The following is an 18,385-nucleotide window of genomic DNA, read 5'->3' as shown; positions in this document are numbered from 1 at the left end:
TTATTTGTTCTAGAACTTGAGATTTTAAACATTTTAAATGTTTTAAGAAGTTGCCTGGGTAGGACTCAGGCACAAGTCCATTTATTAATTTATTCTATAAGTACAGAATCTTTGTTGGCTCGATCTGCAGATGTGTTTTTGGAGCCTCGGTAGTGGAAATATTTGTAGATAAATCTGTTCATCTTTTGTTTGTTTTCAAAGCATTACATTTAGTGTGAACTGATTATGAAAAGTAATTTTGGAGAAAAATTATGTTTGTTCGTTTCTTCTTTTTACCAGATACTTAGCAAAGATCAATTTTGCATCTTCTTTAGGGAAATGTGTTAAGACTGCCTTCTAATGCTTCCTCATCATTAAAGTCATTAGTGATAATTGGGGTAAATTGCACCTTTGAATTTAAGGTGTCTTAAATTTCCTAGCTTTGTCTCAGACCAAGTCATTTTCATCTCCCGATTTCTCTAATCTGATCATGGAATAGGTCTTAAATGGTTAGATAATTATCCTTCCAAAATACATGAGTTTATCTGTTTGTTCTTCTTAGAACATTTCTCTTTTACGTTTTATTCTCTTTGTCGTCTAGTAAATTTTCTGTACTGTTACTTGCGAGATTTTTTCCTTAGGCCTATAAAAGTAAATAAATTTTAGTCCCTACTAGAGTAAACATAGATTCAACTCCCTGAAGTATCTATAGAACTTGTCTTATAATTCAGTACATAACAGCATCAAGTCTGATTAAATAATTCAAAATTGGATAAAATAAGATTTTTAGAGTTTCTTCCTTAACATTTCTAGAAATTAAAATATACTGTTTATATAATATGCTATGTTAAGTTTTTAAAAAATTGATCTCAAGTGCAAAGGAGGTGTGTGTGTGTGTGTGTGTGTGTGTGTGTGTGTGGAATATTTTTGACTCTTAATGCCCTTGGCTAAGTGCCTTTATAAAATTTTAGTTTAGTTATCAATTACTGGGCAGTTTTCAGAACAAGGTAATAAATTCCAAAGCACACATGTAACTTGAGTTTTTGAGCATAAAATACATATAACATTCAAATTTGTTTTTATATAAAGACTCCTCAGCTCAAATGTTTTTAATCAGATTCTACGCCTGAAGGAGCTTTTTCCTTTGGGTTTGACATGGTCAGTACAGATAGATTTTACACGGATGATTCAGCAACCATATATCAAATGTTAGTTCTAGGTGCCAGACACTGGAGTTACAGAGATAAAAGGTATGTCCCCCGCCCTCAGAGAGAGCATGGTCTAGCAAGGGAGTTGATAAGTGAGCAGATAATCTTAGCGCAATGCCCTGAAAGCCATAAGCACTGGGATGGGGAACCCGGGTAAGCAATACTGATCCAGAACAGGTAGACCTGTGGGGGTCAGGAGAGGTCACCAGATGAGGTGACAGCTAACGAGTGAATAGAAATTAAGGTGGAAAGGGAGAAGGCGTATCCTGCAAGGCTTGGATGAACTTGCATCCAGGGAACTGAAAGTAGGTAGGCATCCATCTGTTTCTGTCTGTCTATAGCATGGACCCCAGGTAGGAATGGTTAAGAGATAAGGATGGATATATGTTAGGTAGATATATATGTACCATACCATATATGTGATATATAGCAAAACAAAGCAACAACTAAAACCACACAAAACCAGCGTCATCAACAAGCAGAAATGTTGGAGAGCTTTCAGAGAAGGCTTTCGGAAATAGAGAAAGTGAGATAGAGTTCGGAAGCAGCAGTAAAAGCCTGTCAAAACTTGGAAATGTTAAGATCAACCAAAAAGTGAAATATATTTGAAGAAATTTATACATAAATTAGAGAGTCCATCAGAAAGGATATTTTGAGTCAAGATTTTGTAGTTAAATGATGTGCCTACTTAAAACGTAACCAAGCTGAAGATGTGTAATAATCCCAAAGTAGTATACTGCAGCTGTGTAACGGATTTTAGAAACAGCTTTATTGAGTATGACTGGCATACATTAAGTTGCACGTATTTAAACTATGCAGTGTAATGGGTTTGACCTCTGTGTATGCTCACGAAACCATCAGGATCACAAGATAATGAACACATCCATCACCCCCCACCCCCGAAGTGTTTTCACACCTCTTTGTATTATAATCCCTGTCTCCCACTTCTCCCTGTCCCTCTCCATCCCCAGACCAACCCTGGTATGCTTTCTGACACTATAGATTACTTTGCATCTTCTAGAATTACACTCAGTTTTTAGAATTCGTGGTAGCAAGATTTGAGTGATAATTTAGGGGTAAATTAAGGTGATTGAAGATAGCCAGTGACCTTTTGTTTCTTTAAGACCATTGTTGCTTACTTTCACTTTTCTAGCCTCAGAGAGAGAAAGGGGGGAGAGCGTATAAAGGATTCTCTGCCAGTCGTTTCTCCGAGAAGGATTTCCAGACAGGCAGCATCAGCATTTTAGAACTGGAAACATTTTAGAACTGTGAATTCTCAAACTCTATCCCACACCTGCTGAATCAGAAACTCTGAGTGTAGGGCTCATCCTCTGGGTTTTAACAAGCCCTCTGGGGGACTTCTAATACATGCTGCAGTTTGCGACCCACTGTTCTGTAGCCTGGATTTCCCTAGTGTGGTGGTAGAGGACTTGGCAGAAAACTCTGCAGGAGTGGCCTCCACTGGCCACTCTAATGTTATCAGCCTGATCCTGTGGCTCTCCTTGAAATCAGAAATCATTAAAAATCCACTAAACTTCTGATTTATAGCCTTCCCTTTCAGTATCTGAAGTGAAAAATTGTTTAGGACTTCAAAAAGTGGCATTGTGATTGGAAACATTTCATTCTCAAATAGCACCCCTACCTGATCCCTGCCTCCTACAAGGTCAAAAAGTATCTGATTATATGATTGCTAGAAATTATAGGCAACTGAATACTGAATTGGCATTTGATTTCATTTTAATCTTCATTAATGAGTTTTTATATGTAAATGTGGGATATGAAGCTAATGTGAGTAAAAATGTTTCAGAGAACAAGTTTCAATAATTCACTTTTATAAACACCTATAAACTTAACCTATCCTGGAGAGCACCAACTTTTAGATTTTCTAAAAAATACAGATTTCTTACTGATAACTAAATGATATTTATAACATCTTAAAGAATAAAGTTTATCCTTTTGTTGCATTTTTAAACTAAGTTGCCCTCCATACGAGTGTGTTTTTAGTATTGTCTGTCTTCTGTACTGTTCTAACTAATTTGTATCAAAATATATTAAATTACTCCCCAAATTTATTAGAATATTTAAAAATATGTTTTAAGTATCTGAACCGCTGGGCTGGAAAACTAGATCCCTTAAGCAAATTTTTCTTGGGAGTTGAGATGAAGAGTATTATCTTACAACAGAATGAAAGTGAAATGTTCTATCTATGATTTATTTTATTTTAACTGGCTTTCAGTGATAGGAAAATAATTTTATCAGTTAACCAAGTTCTGTCTTCCAAAAGTTGTTCTAGGAACTCTGCATATATTATTTAATTTTTATAATAAACCCAAGGAAAGTCATAGGTTTATTTAGTTTGATTTCATAGAAGATGACCTAAGCTTTCGGAGAGAACATTCGTCTGTCCCAGACTCCCACAGCTAACAAAGAGTAGGACTGGGGTTTGAACACAGGTCTAAGAAGCAAAGCCTTTGGTGTCTGTATCCAGTCCATCCCCTTTCTGGTTCCACTTCAGGGAACTCTCACCTCTCAACTGAGATGCCAGAATTGCGTCTTAACCGGTCACCTTGCACCTACTCTTGCTTCCTCTAAAATCGCTTTTCCACATTGTACCTAGAGAAGTCTTTTCAAAATACAAACTTGGATCTAACAGATGTCTCCTCCACTTCTTTACACACATTCACTTTGACCTTTCGTGTCTTCCTCTTGCCTTTGGGATGAAGACAGACACCCGTTACATGCCTACGAAGTCCCTGGTCTTTCCCGCCTGGTCCTGTAACCTCATCTTTGGTGCTCCCTCCTATTGTTTACTTCAGCCCTTTCCCGGAATATGGTGTGCCTCTCCCCTGCTGGAGGCCCCTGACATGTACTTCCTTCCGCCTGGAAAGGTCATGTCTCCCTTCACCTACCTCATTCTTTCCCAGCTTTTTATACCCAGCTCAACTGTCATTGCTTCAGAGTGACTTTGTCTTACTTCCCAGTATACACTCTACTTGCACCATTTAGAGCACTCACTACAGTTATCATTTTACATTTCTCTGCATATTCTTTGATGAATGCTCTTTTCTTCTGCACTCTAAGTATCGTGAGGACAGGAACCATTGTGTCTGCAGCACTGAGGCCAGTGCATGGCACGTAGTCGGCGTGCAGAGATGTCTTTGTGTTCACAGTTAAGTATGTAACAATGAGCCATGCTGTGGGGTGTTCTACTATATTTCTTCTCAGCTGTATTCCTCTAATATGGATAAAACATAATCATTTAGCTGTGTTATTTTTGAAACATCATCTTGGAAGGATTTTGATAATGCTTTGCAAACCTTAACTATTGTTATTTAAGGAGGAGAAAACTGCTGTATGCCTGATTGGCTTGAAGCCAAGCTTGTTGCTGTGATGGTCTTGCTGGCCATAGATGTGGAAGGAATGAAGAGTCAATATAGGTAAGTGTTTCTAAACTTGAAAAGAAAACTTTCTTTAAAAAAGGCTAATCAGATTTATGGTACATATTCAGACTTTTCAATGATTGGTATGGAATTGATCAGTGTATTCAAGGAAGGAACTAGAACATTGGCAGTATACTTTAAAAATGTTTAAAATTAACAATAAGTTCATAGGATGAGAGGTTTAAACTAGAGACGGTCAAAAAAAAAAAAACTGTATACACGAATCACAGGTCTTGTATGAGAATATTAGAAGAATGGGTTGTAAGGTCCTAGCATAAGATTAGGTAAAGACATTTACTGGATTTTACCCTTTTGTAAAATGTGTTATTTTTTTAAAAGGTAATAAAGATAGAACAATCTCATCTATATTTTGAGAAACGTGAGCAGATTGTCACCAGATTATAATTGTTGCAGTAAGCAGCTTCATTAGGTAGTGTACACATTTGCATGATAATACAATTAATTTGATTAACATCAAATCTCTTTTCTAGACAAAGTTTTAGTACTAAAGTTAGTGACAACAGTTTTTCACAAATCTTCAGTGCTTCGTATATATTTTTGTTAACATATCTCATTTCCTTGGCTGGCATGTATTTGTTTTGTTTTTTGGTTTTTTTGAGATATGGAAGCGAGGTCTCAGCATTGTAATTTGCCAGTAAATCGGATATAGGATTTCATTCGTACTGTGCCCAGAGTTGAGAACAGAGTTGTGTTACTTCCTGTGCTTTCTCCTCCAGTGAATCGCTGAACCCACTGAAAAAGCACAAACAGAAAGGTCCATCCTAATAGGTTCTAGGTGTTTGGATCATCCCTAAAAGTAATTCTGTCCAATGGAATCATTAGCTAACCAGTTCTACGACTGTAGCTGGAAAACAATTTCTTTTTGCTTTTGAAATGCTTGATTTGGGCGTGTCTTTTAATGTCTAGTGAAAAGCGGAGGACACAGAATGTATTAAGGATATTCTTAGATCCTCTCCTGGATGCCCTTGTGAAGTTTGGTACAAATGCCTACATGCCCTTGCTGAAAACTGACAGATGCCTGCAGTTGCTGTTGAAGTTACTGCACACTTGCTTGTTGCAAGGTTCCGGTACCCAAGATGGTGAGGATCATTGGTTTCTGTTGGTGTTTTGCTGGATATATCGTTGGTACTCAGAATGAGAGGAAATTCCTGACCCTTTAACTTCGTGCATTCAACAGATATTTACTGAGTATCTCCTGTTGGTGCTGGGGATGCAGAGGCAGAGTAGCAGACTGCCCTCACCGAGCTGACATTTTAATGTTTTACATTTGTTGCTCGCTGTTGATTTTAGAATGTGATTGCATTTGCTTTTGCTCTTTTTTTTTTTTTTTTTCCAATGGGCTCTCACTGATTTCCAGACTACTGAAAATGATCACTATTTCATACATGTTTTAAGCCAAGATCCATTTCTAATTGCCACTGTGCTGCTGGATGTTGCAGAAAGTAAAGCATGAGAATAGCAATAATTTTATAATTATTTGTTTTTAAATATGTTCATCCCTCAGCACCTCTAAGTAGAAAATACTTCATCCAGGAAGTACAGGGGTGGTAGATGGAAGCATTGAACACTTTCTTCGTTCCTTAAACTAAGATTTATATAAAACAGTAGTTGAAAACCCATGGACATCAGATATGAGAATATCGATGGGTAAGCCTTGATTCCCAATCTTTCTGACCAGTTTCATTTGGAATTTTAGAAATTTTCTATTTAGAAAAGAGTATTCTAGAGAAGCATTGGTATTAGGTTAAACCTGAGGATAATGTGGAAGTTTAGGTTTTAATATAGGCTTGTGAAATATTAAAGCTTGTTTCCAAGTTCTGGTATTTTTGGTAATGGTAGCAGAACCGAATGCTGTACACGTAACAGTAACTTTTTATAAGACTTTTAACTCCTTTAAGGGCATAAATTTGGGTTCATTTGACATGTCTTGACTGTTGAAAGCACTAGACTCAGTGCCTTCAAGTGCAGGACTGGGTTACAGGTACCTTTTGGAAAATCGTGATATTTGATACACACAAGAACGTGTGATGGTTATATGTAATTATGATGCAAAATAATTGAATAAACACCCACGAACGCACCACCACGGCATTTGCTGCTAAGAAGGGATTTACCTGTGACTCCTCAATCCCTGCCTTTTGCCTCCTTATTTTGACTTTTATCTGTATCACTTCCATGCACTTAAAAAATGGTTTTACCACATACATCGATGCTCCTCAGCAATATATGGTCTCATTTTCCTGCTTTTGAGCTTTATAGAAATGTCACTTTACTGTAAGAAGCCTTCTGTAACTTCTTCACGTAGCAGGTTTCTAAGAATCATCCGTGCGTGTCCTTTCTTACACTTGCGCGTTTTCCCCGTTGTGTTACCTTCCGTTGTGTGATGACACCACAGTTATGCGTTCTTCTGTTGCTGGACACTGGATTGCATTCCGTCTACTACTATTGTGTACAGCGCTGCCTTGAACACTTGTCTACGTGTCTCTTCTAGGCCTGTGTCTCTCCAGGGCACATGCGTGCCCCTGGGGCCAAAGTGACCAGTTCTTAGAGTATGTGCATATTGGAAAATTGGTTTTCTAAGCAGTTGTGTACACGTTTTATGTTCTCATCTGCAGAATGTAAGTTCCCATTGATGCTCCTGCATCTCTCATTATACTACAAGCGAGAGCCAAAGAAATCAGTGTGTAATTTTGATAGTAACTGACTTCCAGATAATTGGTAAACCATAATAAGCTTAATTAACTTTATGGTTTTTTAGTTGAAGTATAGCTGTTCACACTGTTGTGTTAATTTCTGCTGTCCAGTAAAGTGACTCAGTTATACATATATTTACCTTTTGTTAATATTCTTTTCCATTATGGTTTATCATAGGATATTGAATATAGTTCTCTGTGCTATACAGTAGGACCTTGTTGTTTATCCATTCTATATATAATAGCTTACATCTGCTAATTTAGATCTATTTAACGAACTTTAAATAGATCTAAATCCTGAAAGGATTTCTTTGATGGGGGAAGAGGAAACGAGTTTTTCCATTTTATTAATGAGTAAATAATCTAGGATTAACTGTTAGTACAAGGGTCAATGAACACATAATGGTAAAGTCAGAAATAACTAGGTACAGTCAGCCGTCTGTATTTATGAATTCAACCAACCATGGGCAGAAAATATTCAGGGGAAAGATTCCAGAAAGTTCCAAAAAGCAAAACTTGAATTTGCCGTGCTCCAGCAACTATTTACAGCTATTTATATAGTATATACAAGGATACTCGGCTAAGCCTGGGTCTGCTGCAGAAGGGAAGATATGTAAAATTAAAACATACTCCTGGGAAATGCAAACACATTTTCACCTACTTATGAGCAATAATGGCTTATGTGGGAAAACCCGTTTTACTTAAAACTCCCCCAAAGATGTCCTAAAATGTTCAAAATAAACTAAAGCCTAATTCATAACTTTGGTTAAATGGTCTTTGCTGCTTCTGTCAGCTTAAAGCTCTAAATAAATGATGTTCCAGTACAATGTTTATTTTAATATTTGAGGAAACGTACTTATAGTTACACTGTAACTCTCCCTTTGTTGCTTTGGATTATATGGGTCAAAGTAACTAGCCTAATCACTGACTACTTGCTGAATGTGTCACAATATCTACATATAATATATTGGGTTGGCCAAAAATTGCGTTCCGTTTTTGCCATACCATCTTATGGAAAAACCCAAATGAACTTTTGGCCAACCCAATATATGTGGATATATCCACATACAATATCCACTTGTAATCCTTGTTGCTGTCAGTTTTTTCCTGAGTTGCTTTTGTTTTCTGGCCTTGATCTTTTGTGTCTCTTTGAACTTTTCTTACTGAGGTAGCTTTTATTTTTTAAAAATTGTGGTAAAATATACATAACAAAATTTACACTTTAACCATTTTTTTTTTCTTTAACATCTTTACTGGACTATAATTGCTTTACGGTGTTGTGTTAGTTTCTGCTGTATAACAGAGTGAATCAGCTGTATGTGTATCCTCATATTCCCTCCCTCTTGCTTCTTCCTCTGACCCTCCTTATCCCACCCCCTAGGTGGTAGCAAAGCAGTGAGCAGATCTCGCTGTGCTATGCAGCTGCTTCCCACTAGCTATCTGTTTTACATTTCGTAGTGTATATATGTCAGTGTTACTCTCTCACTTTGTCCCAGCTTACCCTTCCCCCTCCCCGTGTCCTCAAGTCCATTCTCTACATCTCCATCTTTATTCCTGTCTTGCCCCTAGGTTCATCAGGGCCTTTTTTTCTTTTATATTCCGTCTATATGTGTTAGCATACAGTATTTGTTTTTCTCTTTCTGACTTACTTCACTCTCTATGACAGACTCTAGGTCCATCCACCTCACTACAAATAACTCAATTTCATTTCTTTTCATGGCTGAGTAATATTCCATCGTATATATGGGCCACATCTTCTTTAGCCATTCATCTGTCAATGGACACTTCCATTTCCTGGCTATTGTAAATAGTGCTGCAGTGAACATTGTAGTACATGACTCTTTTTGAATTATGGTTTTCTCAGGGTATATGCCCAGTAGTGGGATTGCTGGGTCATATGGTAGTTCTATTTTTAATTTTTAAGGAACCTGCATACTGTTCTCCATAGTGGCTGTATCAATTTACATTCCCACCGACAGTGCAGAGGGTTCCCTTTTCTCCATACACTCTCCAGCATTTATCGTTTGTAGATTTTTTGATGAAGACCATTCTGACCAGTGTGAGGTGATACCTCATTGTAGTTCTGATTTGCATTTCTCTAATGATTAGTGATGTTGAGCATCTTTTCATGTGTTCGTTGGCAATCTGTATATCTTCTCTGGAGAAATGTCTATTTAGTTCTTCTGCTTGTTTTTGGATTGGGTTGTTTGTTTTTTTTGATATTGAGCTGCATGAGTTGCTTGTATATTTTGGAGATTAATCCCCTGTCAGTTGCTTCATTTGAAAATATTTTCTCCCGTTCTGAGTGTTGTCTTTTCATCTTTTTTATGGTTTCCTTTGCTGTGCAAAAGCTTTTAAGTTTCCTTAGGTCCCATTTGTTTATTTTTGTTTTTATTTCTATTTCTCTAGGAGGTGGGTCAAAAAGGATCTTGCTGTGATTTATGTCGTAGAGCATTCTGCCTATGTTTTCCTCTAAGAGTTTTATAGTGTCTGGCCTTCCATTTAGGTCTTTAATCCATTTTGAGTTTATTTTTGTGTATGGTGTTAGGGAGTGTTCTAATTTCATTCTTTTACATGTAGCTGTCCAGTTTTCCCAGCACCACTTATTGAAGAGGCTGTCTTTTCTCCATTGTATACTCTTGCCTCCTTTATCAAAGATAAGGTGACCATATGTGCATGGGTGTATCTCTGGGCTTTCTATCCTGTTCCATTGATCTATCTTTCTGTTTTTGTGCCAGTACCATACTGTCTTGATTACTGTAGCTTTGTAGTATAGTCTGAAGTCTGGGATCCTGATTCCTCCAGCTCCATTTTTCTTTCTCAAGATTGCTTTGGCTATTCAGAGTCTTTTGTGTTTCCATACAAATTGTGCAGTTTTTTTGTTCTAGTTCTGTGAAAAATTCCATTGGTGTTTTGATAGGGATTGCGTTGAATCTGTAGATTGCTTTGGATGGTGTAGTCATTTTTACTATGTTGATTCTTCCAATCCAAGAACATGGTATATCTCTCCATCTGTTTGTGTCATCTTTAATTTTTTTCATCAGTGTCTTACAGTTTTCTGCATACAGATCTTTTGTCTCCTTAGATAGGTTTATTCCTAGGTATTTTATTCTTTTTGTTGCAGTGGTAAATGGGAGTGTCTGTACTAGACACGATTAAATTATACACTTTTAATGGGTGAATTGTAAGATGTGATTTATAGCTCAATAATTTATTGACCATATTTATGTGGATCTGTTTCTGGATTCTTTTGATTTGTATTTTTATCCCTTTGCCAATACTGTACTGTTTTGGTTACTGTAGATTTACAGTAAGTCTCTAAATAGGTATTGTGATTCTTTCAAATTTATTCTTCTTTGTCAAAGATATTTCTAGCTATTCTAGCTCCTTTGCCTTTCAATATAAACTTTATAATCAGCTTGTTTGCATTTACCAAAAAAAAAAAAATCCTGCTGGAATTGATTGGAATTGCATTAAATCTACAGATCAATTATTTTAGAATTGCTTTCTTTATTATATTGAGGCTTTTAATTCATGAATATGGTACGTCTCTTGATTTATTTAGGCTGTCTTTTATTTCTTTCATCAGAGTTTTTTAGCTCTCAGCATATAGATCCTGTGCAGGTTTTGTTAGATTTATATCTTTTGGAGGAAGATTATTGTAAATGATATATTTTAAAATGTTTTGGTTTTCAGTTGTGCATTGCTGGTATACAGAAATGTGATTGATTTTTGTGTGTTGACCTTGTATCCTGTAACCTTGCTGAAGCACTTATTAGTTGTAGCAGTGTTTTTAATAGGTGCTTGGGATTTTTTGGTAGACAGAGATGTCATTTGTGAATGAGGACAGTTGTGTTTGTAGGGTTGTGCATAGTGCTCCCTTATGCTTTAAATGCCTGCAGGATCTGGGGTCTGATGTAATTCCTTTGTAACTCCTGATAGTGGCAGTGCTCTCTCTCTGTCTCTCTAAGACTGGCTAGTGGTTTATCAATTTTATTGACCTTTTCAAAGAACCAACTTTTGGTTTCATTGAATTTTCTCTGTTGATCTTTCTCCTTTCAATTTCATTGATTTCTGGGTTTTTATATTTACATCTTTGTGCTTACTTTTGGTTTATTTTGCCTTTTTATTGACATTTAGGTGGAAGCTTAGATCATTGATTTTAGATCTCTCTTCTTTTTTAAAATGACATTTAGATTTTCTTAAGTTTTGTTGTAACTGCATCCCACAAATTTTGGTATGTTGTATTTTCAGTTAAGAATATTTTTTTTGGGAGACTTTCTTTTACCCGTGAATTATTTGCAAATGTATTTAGAGATTTTTCTATTGTCTTTCTGTTACTGCTTTTTTTTTTTTTTTTTTTTTTTTTTTTGGCGGTACGCAGGCCTCTCACTGTTGTGGCCTCTCCCGTTGCGGAGCACAGGCTCCGGACGCGCAGGCTCAGCGACCATGGCTCACGGGCCCAGCCGCTCCACGGCATGTGGGATCTTCCCGGACCGGGGCACAAACCCGCGTCCCCTGCATCGGCAGGTGGACTCTCAACCACTGCGCCACCAGGGAAGCCCTCTGTTATTGCTTTTTAATTTAATTCTGTTCTAGTCAAAAGAGCATACTTTGTACAATTTCAACTTTTAAAAAATTGTTAAGGTTTATTTAATGATCTAGGTATGGCTTATTTTGGTGACTGTTCCATGTACACTTGAAAAGAGTATGTGTTCTGCTGTCGTCGGGAGGAGTGTCCTATAAATGTCAGTTGTATTCAAGAGCTTCATGGTGTTTTTTGTATTCTTGCTGATTTTAGGATTGTTGAACCCAACTATAATTATGGACTTATCTCTTACTCTAAGGATTATGATGTACATATTTTTTACAGTCAGCTTAGAATTAATATTTTACCACTTAAAATTAACATAGAAATGTTACTACCTTATAGGTCCCTTAACCTCCTCTCCCCCATTTATTACAGATATCTTACATTTACTCTTGTTGAAAATCCTACTGGACAATGTTCTGTTTTTTGCTGTCAACCATCAAACACATTTTAAAGACTCAAGAGAAGAGTCTGTTGTATTTACCAAGATATTTACAGTTTCTTTTGCTCTTTCATCCCTGACCTTCCGTGTTTTCCTGTGGCATTGTATACCGTTTGTTCGAAAAATGTCTTTTAATATTTCTTTTGTAGCAAGTTTCTTGGCAATGAATTCTCATAGTTTCCCTTCATCTGAGAATGCCTTTATTTTGCCTTCTGAGTAGTATTTTTGTTGGATATAAAATTCTGCTTTGATAGGTCTTTTCTTTCAGCAATTGAAAAGTGTTGCATTTGCTTCTGGCCTCCATGGTTTCTCAGTAGAACTTTGCAGTCATTCACATTGTTTTTCCCCCAGGTAATAAGTTGTTTCTCTGTGCTTTCAAGATTGTTTCTTCGTTTCCGGTTGTCAGCAGTTTGGCTACACCGTGTCAGATTGCATATTTTATTGATTGGTTTTCAAGTTCACTGATTCTTTTCTCTTGCATCTCCTTTCTATTAATCCCATCCAGTGAGTTTTTAAATTTTCAGTTATTGTACTTTCAGTGATAAACATCTCTGTTTGGTTTTTGTGTATATCTTCTCTTTCTTTCCTGAGACTTTCTGGTTTTCCGTTTGTTTCAAGAGTGTGTGTTGATTGATTGTTGAAGCATTTTTTAATAGCTGCTTTAAAGTCTTGGTCAGGTTATTCTTAAATCACCATCATCTTGGTGTTTTCATTCGTAGATTCTTTTCCCATGTGAGATAAGGAATAGCTCATGCTTCATATACCCAGTTATTTTTTTTTTTTTTGGTAGTACGCGGGCCTCTCACTGTTGTGGCCTCTCCCGTTGCGGAGCACAGGCTCCGGACGCGCAGGCTCAGCGGCCATGGCTCACGGGCCCAGCCGCTCCCCGGCATGTGGGATCTTCCCGGACCGGGGCACGAACCCGTGTCCCCTGCATCGGCAGGCGGACTCTCAACCACTGCGCCACCAGGGAAGCCCCCCAGTTATTTTTGATTGTATCCTAGATATTTTGAATATTGTGTTGTGAGGCCCTGGATCTTGGTCAGATCCTGAGACAGTGTTGATATTTTTGTGTAGCAGACAGTCAGCCTGGCTTGGTTTAGGCCTCAATTCCTGATGTTCCGGCTTTTGTGGGTGCTGGTTCCACAGTTTTGTTTTCATGTCCTCTGCAATGCTATCTTGACCTGTGCCCCACGTGTTCCATCTGGTGGTCAGGCTGGGACCTGTCCAGTTGTCTGTTAGCTCCGTTCTGAAAGTCTTTGACGTGCTGAATAGTATCACATCCAGGCCTAGCAGTTCAGGGGTGAGCCCAGCACTTCATAAGCCACTTGCTGGGGCCATTTTCCTGAGCGCCTCCCTCTCTGGAATCTCCTAAGTACTCACTGTCCGGTTCTCTGAGATTCTCCTTCTTCATTCCCTGAGCAGAAGGTGGGCGCCCAGTCTGCCGCCCACTTTCTTGACTGCTCCGCCATCTGGGTCCAGTCTGTAGGAGGACAGGCGCAAACTCACCGCCGTTCAGGGTTACTTCTTTCTGAATCCATCTGCTGCTTTTTGCCTTTCAGAGTCTTCAAATAGCTGTTTTGAATATTCCGTCCAGGTTTTGTAGCTGAATTCAGTGAGAGAGGGCAGTGTGTCTTTGTTGTATCTTATCCAGAACTAAAACGCCTAAATGATTTTTAAGATTAATTGTAGAGATCCCCATGGTATCAATGACTATTCTATTGTTAGAATTCATTTTTGGTAAGTGATTCATGTATATGCTTAACATAGGTGAGCTTTTACTAGACCGTCGGGTGTACTTTGTACCAAATAAACTTATTTCTCTCATTTTAGTTGCGCATACAGATGAGGTGTTTACTCTCCTTCAGAACTTTGTCATGTCTACCACAGAGAGCGTTTCGGAATTTATTCTCAGAAGACTTACTATGAAGGAACTAAGTAGGGTATGTATGTATTGGAGTAACTTTTCAGTCTTTTCATCAATATTTTGAGTGATTACTGACTGGCAGGCCCTGAATTAAGTTGAAAATTAACGTGATAGTTTCTCAAAAAGCGGCCTTTGGGAGCAGAAAAAGATACAAGCTTTAGGGCTTCCCTGGTGGCGCAGTGGTTGAGAGTCAGCCTGCCGATGCAGGGGACGCGGGCTCGTGCCCTGGTCTGGGAGGATCCCACGTGCCGCGGAGCGGCTGGACCCTGCGTGTCCGGAGCCTGTGCTCCGCAACGGGAGAGGCTGGGCGGTGAGAGGCCCGCGTACCGCAAAAAAAAAAAAAAAAAAAAAAAAAAGGAAAGGTTAATGTGATTTTATCCTTCAGATGGAAAGATTTTTAAAAGTAAACTCATTATATAATAGTTTAAAATTATTTTGAAAAACCCACTCTTTAATACATTAGGTATTAGAATTCCCAATTAAGCACATTTGTTTGGTAGCTTATTAGAGTTTAATAAAAATCTCTTCCCCATTTTCCTTCCCCTCCGCAGCGTGATGGTCAGTATTTAACAACTGGCTCTTGGGGGAAAAGCCCTGATTTGTAGTGTTTATTAGTTCCTGTGGTTGATTTCAAGGTACCCGCACGGGGCCATGAATCAGGGAGAGATGAACCGTCCCCCTCACTTCACAGAGGAAACAGCAGCCTCGGCCGGCGTCACCCCCGCTTCAGACTGCCCGGTGTCTGCCTCACCCGCCCCTGAATCCATCCTCCCTGCCTTCCCTCCCTTACAGGAGAGGAAGGTGGTCTGGACCTCATCCCCTCCCATTTGCTCAGCGACTTTACCCTGTTGATCAGCCTCTCTCTTTCTTGTATTTCTCACCTCTCCTTTCCTCCTGGATCCTTTCCGTGAGCGCTGAAACGGCTTTAAGGGTCCCTCATCTAACAAGAACCCGCTCAATTCCGCGTTCCTTCTGGTGCCCTGTTTCCTTCCCTTTGTGAGCTAGTCTGTAAACAGACCCCGCAGCTCCTGTGAGTAGAAGTGGCTCCTTTGTCCTGCACCTGGCGATGCTTTGCAGACCACATTTCTCTCAACCCCCTCAGCCCCAGTGGACACTGCTGACGCCTCCGCCTTGAGACGCCGGCGTTTATGACATCCTCCTCCTGCTGTTTCCCCTCCCTCTGGCCGTTACTCCCACGAATGTCCATTCTCTGCTGCGTAGCCTTGGAAGTCAGAGTCTTTCAGTTTGGCCCGGGCCCCTCCTTTTCTCATTCTCTCCTGTCTAGGTGACCTCACCGGCATCCCCAGCTTTAGTTATGCCGGGGACCGTCACATTCCTTTCTACCTCAGACTGACCTTCTGAGGTGAACGCCCATTCAGCGAGTTGCTGTTTGACAACTCAGGTTGGATTTCCCCCATATACGCTACTTAAAACTGAACTCCTTTTCGTTCCTGCAGGAGGTTATCCGCCTTCCCCCGCCCCAGGTTCCCTTCTCGGGGGATGTGCGTGATCCAGCCTGTTTCTTCAAGCCTAAAACTTGGGAATCCTGGCAGCTTTATCCCTCACTCTCACCCGCTGTGTTCAGTCTTGGCACCAAGCCCTGGCGTTGTTTCCTTCTCTCTGCATTGTATCCTAGCGCTCGGCAAAGTGCCTGGCATCTAAGCATTGCTCGGTAAAAACTGATAAACTGAATGGATTCTGTGCTTCCTGTGTGCCACGGAAGCCTGAGGGTAGAGGAATTGGCACGGCGATAATAAGCAAGGCTACCACTCAGGGCCAGTCCCTTCAGAATGCTTTCTCTCACTTAATTCAACAAAAACTCTGTGATGGAGAGATACTACCCTCCCCATTTTACGGGTCAGGAATCTGAGGCCCAAAGAGGTTAGGTCATTGGCAGTAGGTCACAGAGCTGGTGATGATAGAGCTGGACCGAACCCAGTCTGCCTGTGTCTATGAGTCAAGAAGCCCTGCCTTTAATTCTGCCCCCTTCCCTGCCCCCCATCCAGCTTACTAGCTCTGATATGCTGGGTAAGTTGTTTAACCTCTCTGAACTTCGGAAAGCGGGACAGTGACCGTTCCTTGTGAGAATGGAGTATTACAACTGCCTGAAGGAAAGGAAGTGGCAGTGGCAGTTGCTATACTTGTTATTGTGATTATTTATGATGTGTTAGCCTGGGATGCAGGAATTGGTAGAACATAGTTTCTGCCTTCCAGGGTCTCATAATCAAGGTGGGGAGCCAGCTGAGTAAGTCGTGCTGATTGCAGAGTCACCGTCTAAGCACAGAGGAGGACGTGCTTAGCTCTGCCTGGGGAGTTGATGGAAGGCTTCTTGGAAGAGATGACTTCTCTCATCAATGTCATCTTTCAGTACTTTTAGATAAACTAATTTATTTCCTGCCTAAACTCTCATAGCTTTGTGAAAATCATGAACCTTGCTTGTTAAGTGTTTTATTGTTTCTCTTAGGTTTCAGATCTGGAACGTTGCCATTTGTACCTGATGGTATTAACTGAACTTATAAATCTCCACTTGAAGGTTGGATGGAAAAGAGGCAACCCTATTTGGAGAGTTATTTCTCCTTTGAAAAACGCATCCATTCGGCATCTTCAAGAGATGGACCGTGGACAGGTAATCCTCTTTGCTTCAAGGCTTGTAATTATGTTGAGTGAGGCATACACAGAATACATATTTGACTATTGGACAATATTTTGATACATAAAAAGCATCTGCTGAAATTTAATTTTGAAAATAATATCCCTTGTTCATCATATTTGATGAAGATTGGGACTCCTGTCATAATATTAGGCACATAATGAAGGTGTGGTGAACTGCAATCGTAAAATCATTTAGATACAGATAGTGGATTTTCACTAGGTCTTTTGCCTGGGTACCAGTAAGGGACATTTTAATGTGTCCAAATTCAGTCCAGTGTCCAGAGCCTCCGTGCTTGGATTTCTACGTCATTTTCTAGCCCAGTTCACAGCGTCTCCCCTTCCTTTCCACAGAGCCCCTCTATGCTGCAGTCACGCTAGGCCACCATAGGGAGCGTCACAGATCACAGCACATGCCGTATCCTGCCTCATCTGGGCTTTCATTGTGTCTCGTCCTTCCACTGAGAACGCCCTCCCCTCAACATACACTTGTCAGTATCTGGTGCATCCTTTTCGTCCCAGCTCAAGTTACATTTTCTCTTAAATGAAATTTGATCAGTGTCTCATTCTTTTCTTCATTTACCTGTTGCTCTTTATGCCTCCATTTTTGTGTTTTTTTCCATCTTACTTGTTTTTGGAATAATTTATGTATATATGTCTTCTCCACTAGATTTCAGTACCTAGAGGCATTTCTGAAACATGATATAATAAGGCATAGTGGTTATGAGCACAGGCTTTGGAGTTAGACTTCCTGGTTCTGAATCCTGGCTTTATCTTTACTAGCTGTAAAGATACTAGCTGTAAAGACCTTGGGGAACTTACTTAACCTCTCTGTGCTTCATTTACTGCACCTGCGAAATAAGGGTTATAAGGTTGATGTGAGGATTAAAGCAAGCTCATGCATGGTAAACCTTTAGAACAGTACCTGGCACGTAGAGAGTCCTCAGTAAATGTTAGCTGTTTTCACTTAACACACACGGTAAGGGTTTTAAAAATTTGAGCTGAATCATAGTCTAGTCTGGGCTGCTAATTAAAAGAGCTACTTGATTGCTTTAATAATCTAATTTTTAAAGTAGTTTTCGAGAACTGTATTAAAAGAAAATTATAAGGAGGACTGATTAATATTTCAGCATCGTGTCTACTGAATATTAATGTATTAGTGTTACAGAAGGACATTGTGAGTTTTGAATGTAGACCAGAATTGTGAACCATACCACAGTGATTTTTAAAGATTGGCTTACTCCCTTTACTAATTCACTGAATTACTTTAAGGTTAATAGGGAACGTACTGGCTCAAAAGTAGCCCTAAATTTTATTTCCTGTATTGGCAGTGTTGCTGAGTAAAATTTATCTGCACAGAGAGTTGATTTTCTGTGGTGGTGGTGAGGGAAGGTATGAAATAAGTAGTAGAAGGTTCCTTTCTGTAGAGATGTTA

General features: G+C 39.3%; 1 protein-coding gene across 3 annotated transcripts in view; it reads left to right on the top strand.

Annotated features, from left to right (window-relative positions):
- Positions 1-18,385, top strand: part of TARBP1 (TAR (HIV-1) RNA binding protein 1) — a 64,418-nt gene that overhangs the window by 22,311 nt on the left and 23,722 nt on the right. For all 3 annotated transcript variants that reach the window (XR_004346209.1, XM_032608441.1, XM_032608440.1), the window contains exons 11-14: positions 4,525-4,624; positions 5,555-5,727; positions 14,208-14,317; positions 16,766-16,927. Coding sequence is in view for 2 of the 3 variants with exons in the window: in XM_032608441.1 (XP_032464332.1) it covers positions 4,525-4,624; positions 5,555-5,727; positions 14,208-14,317; positions 16,766-16,927 (545 nt within the window). In the remaining variant the exon portion in view is untranslated. The remainder of the gene's footprint in view (positions 1-4,524; positions 4,625-5,554; positions 5,728-14,207; positions 14,318-16,765; positions 16,928-18,385) is intronic.

This window comes from Phocoena sinus, chromosome 16 (assembly GCF_008692025.1).
Source record: "Phocoena sinus isolate mPhoSin1 chromosome 16, mPhoSin1.pri, whole genome shotgun sequence".
NCBI classification, from domain to species: domain Eukaryota; kingdom Metazoa; phylum Chordata; class Mammalia; order Artiodactyla; family Phocoenidae; genus Phocoena; species Phocoena sinus.
The sequence above is the reverse complement of the archived record's forward strand: the minus strand, read 5'-3'. Positions and strand labels throughout refer to the sequence as shown.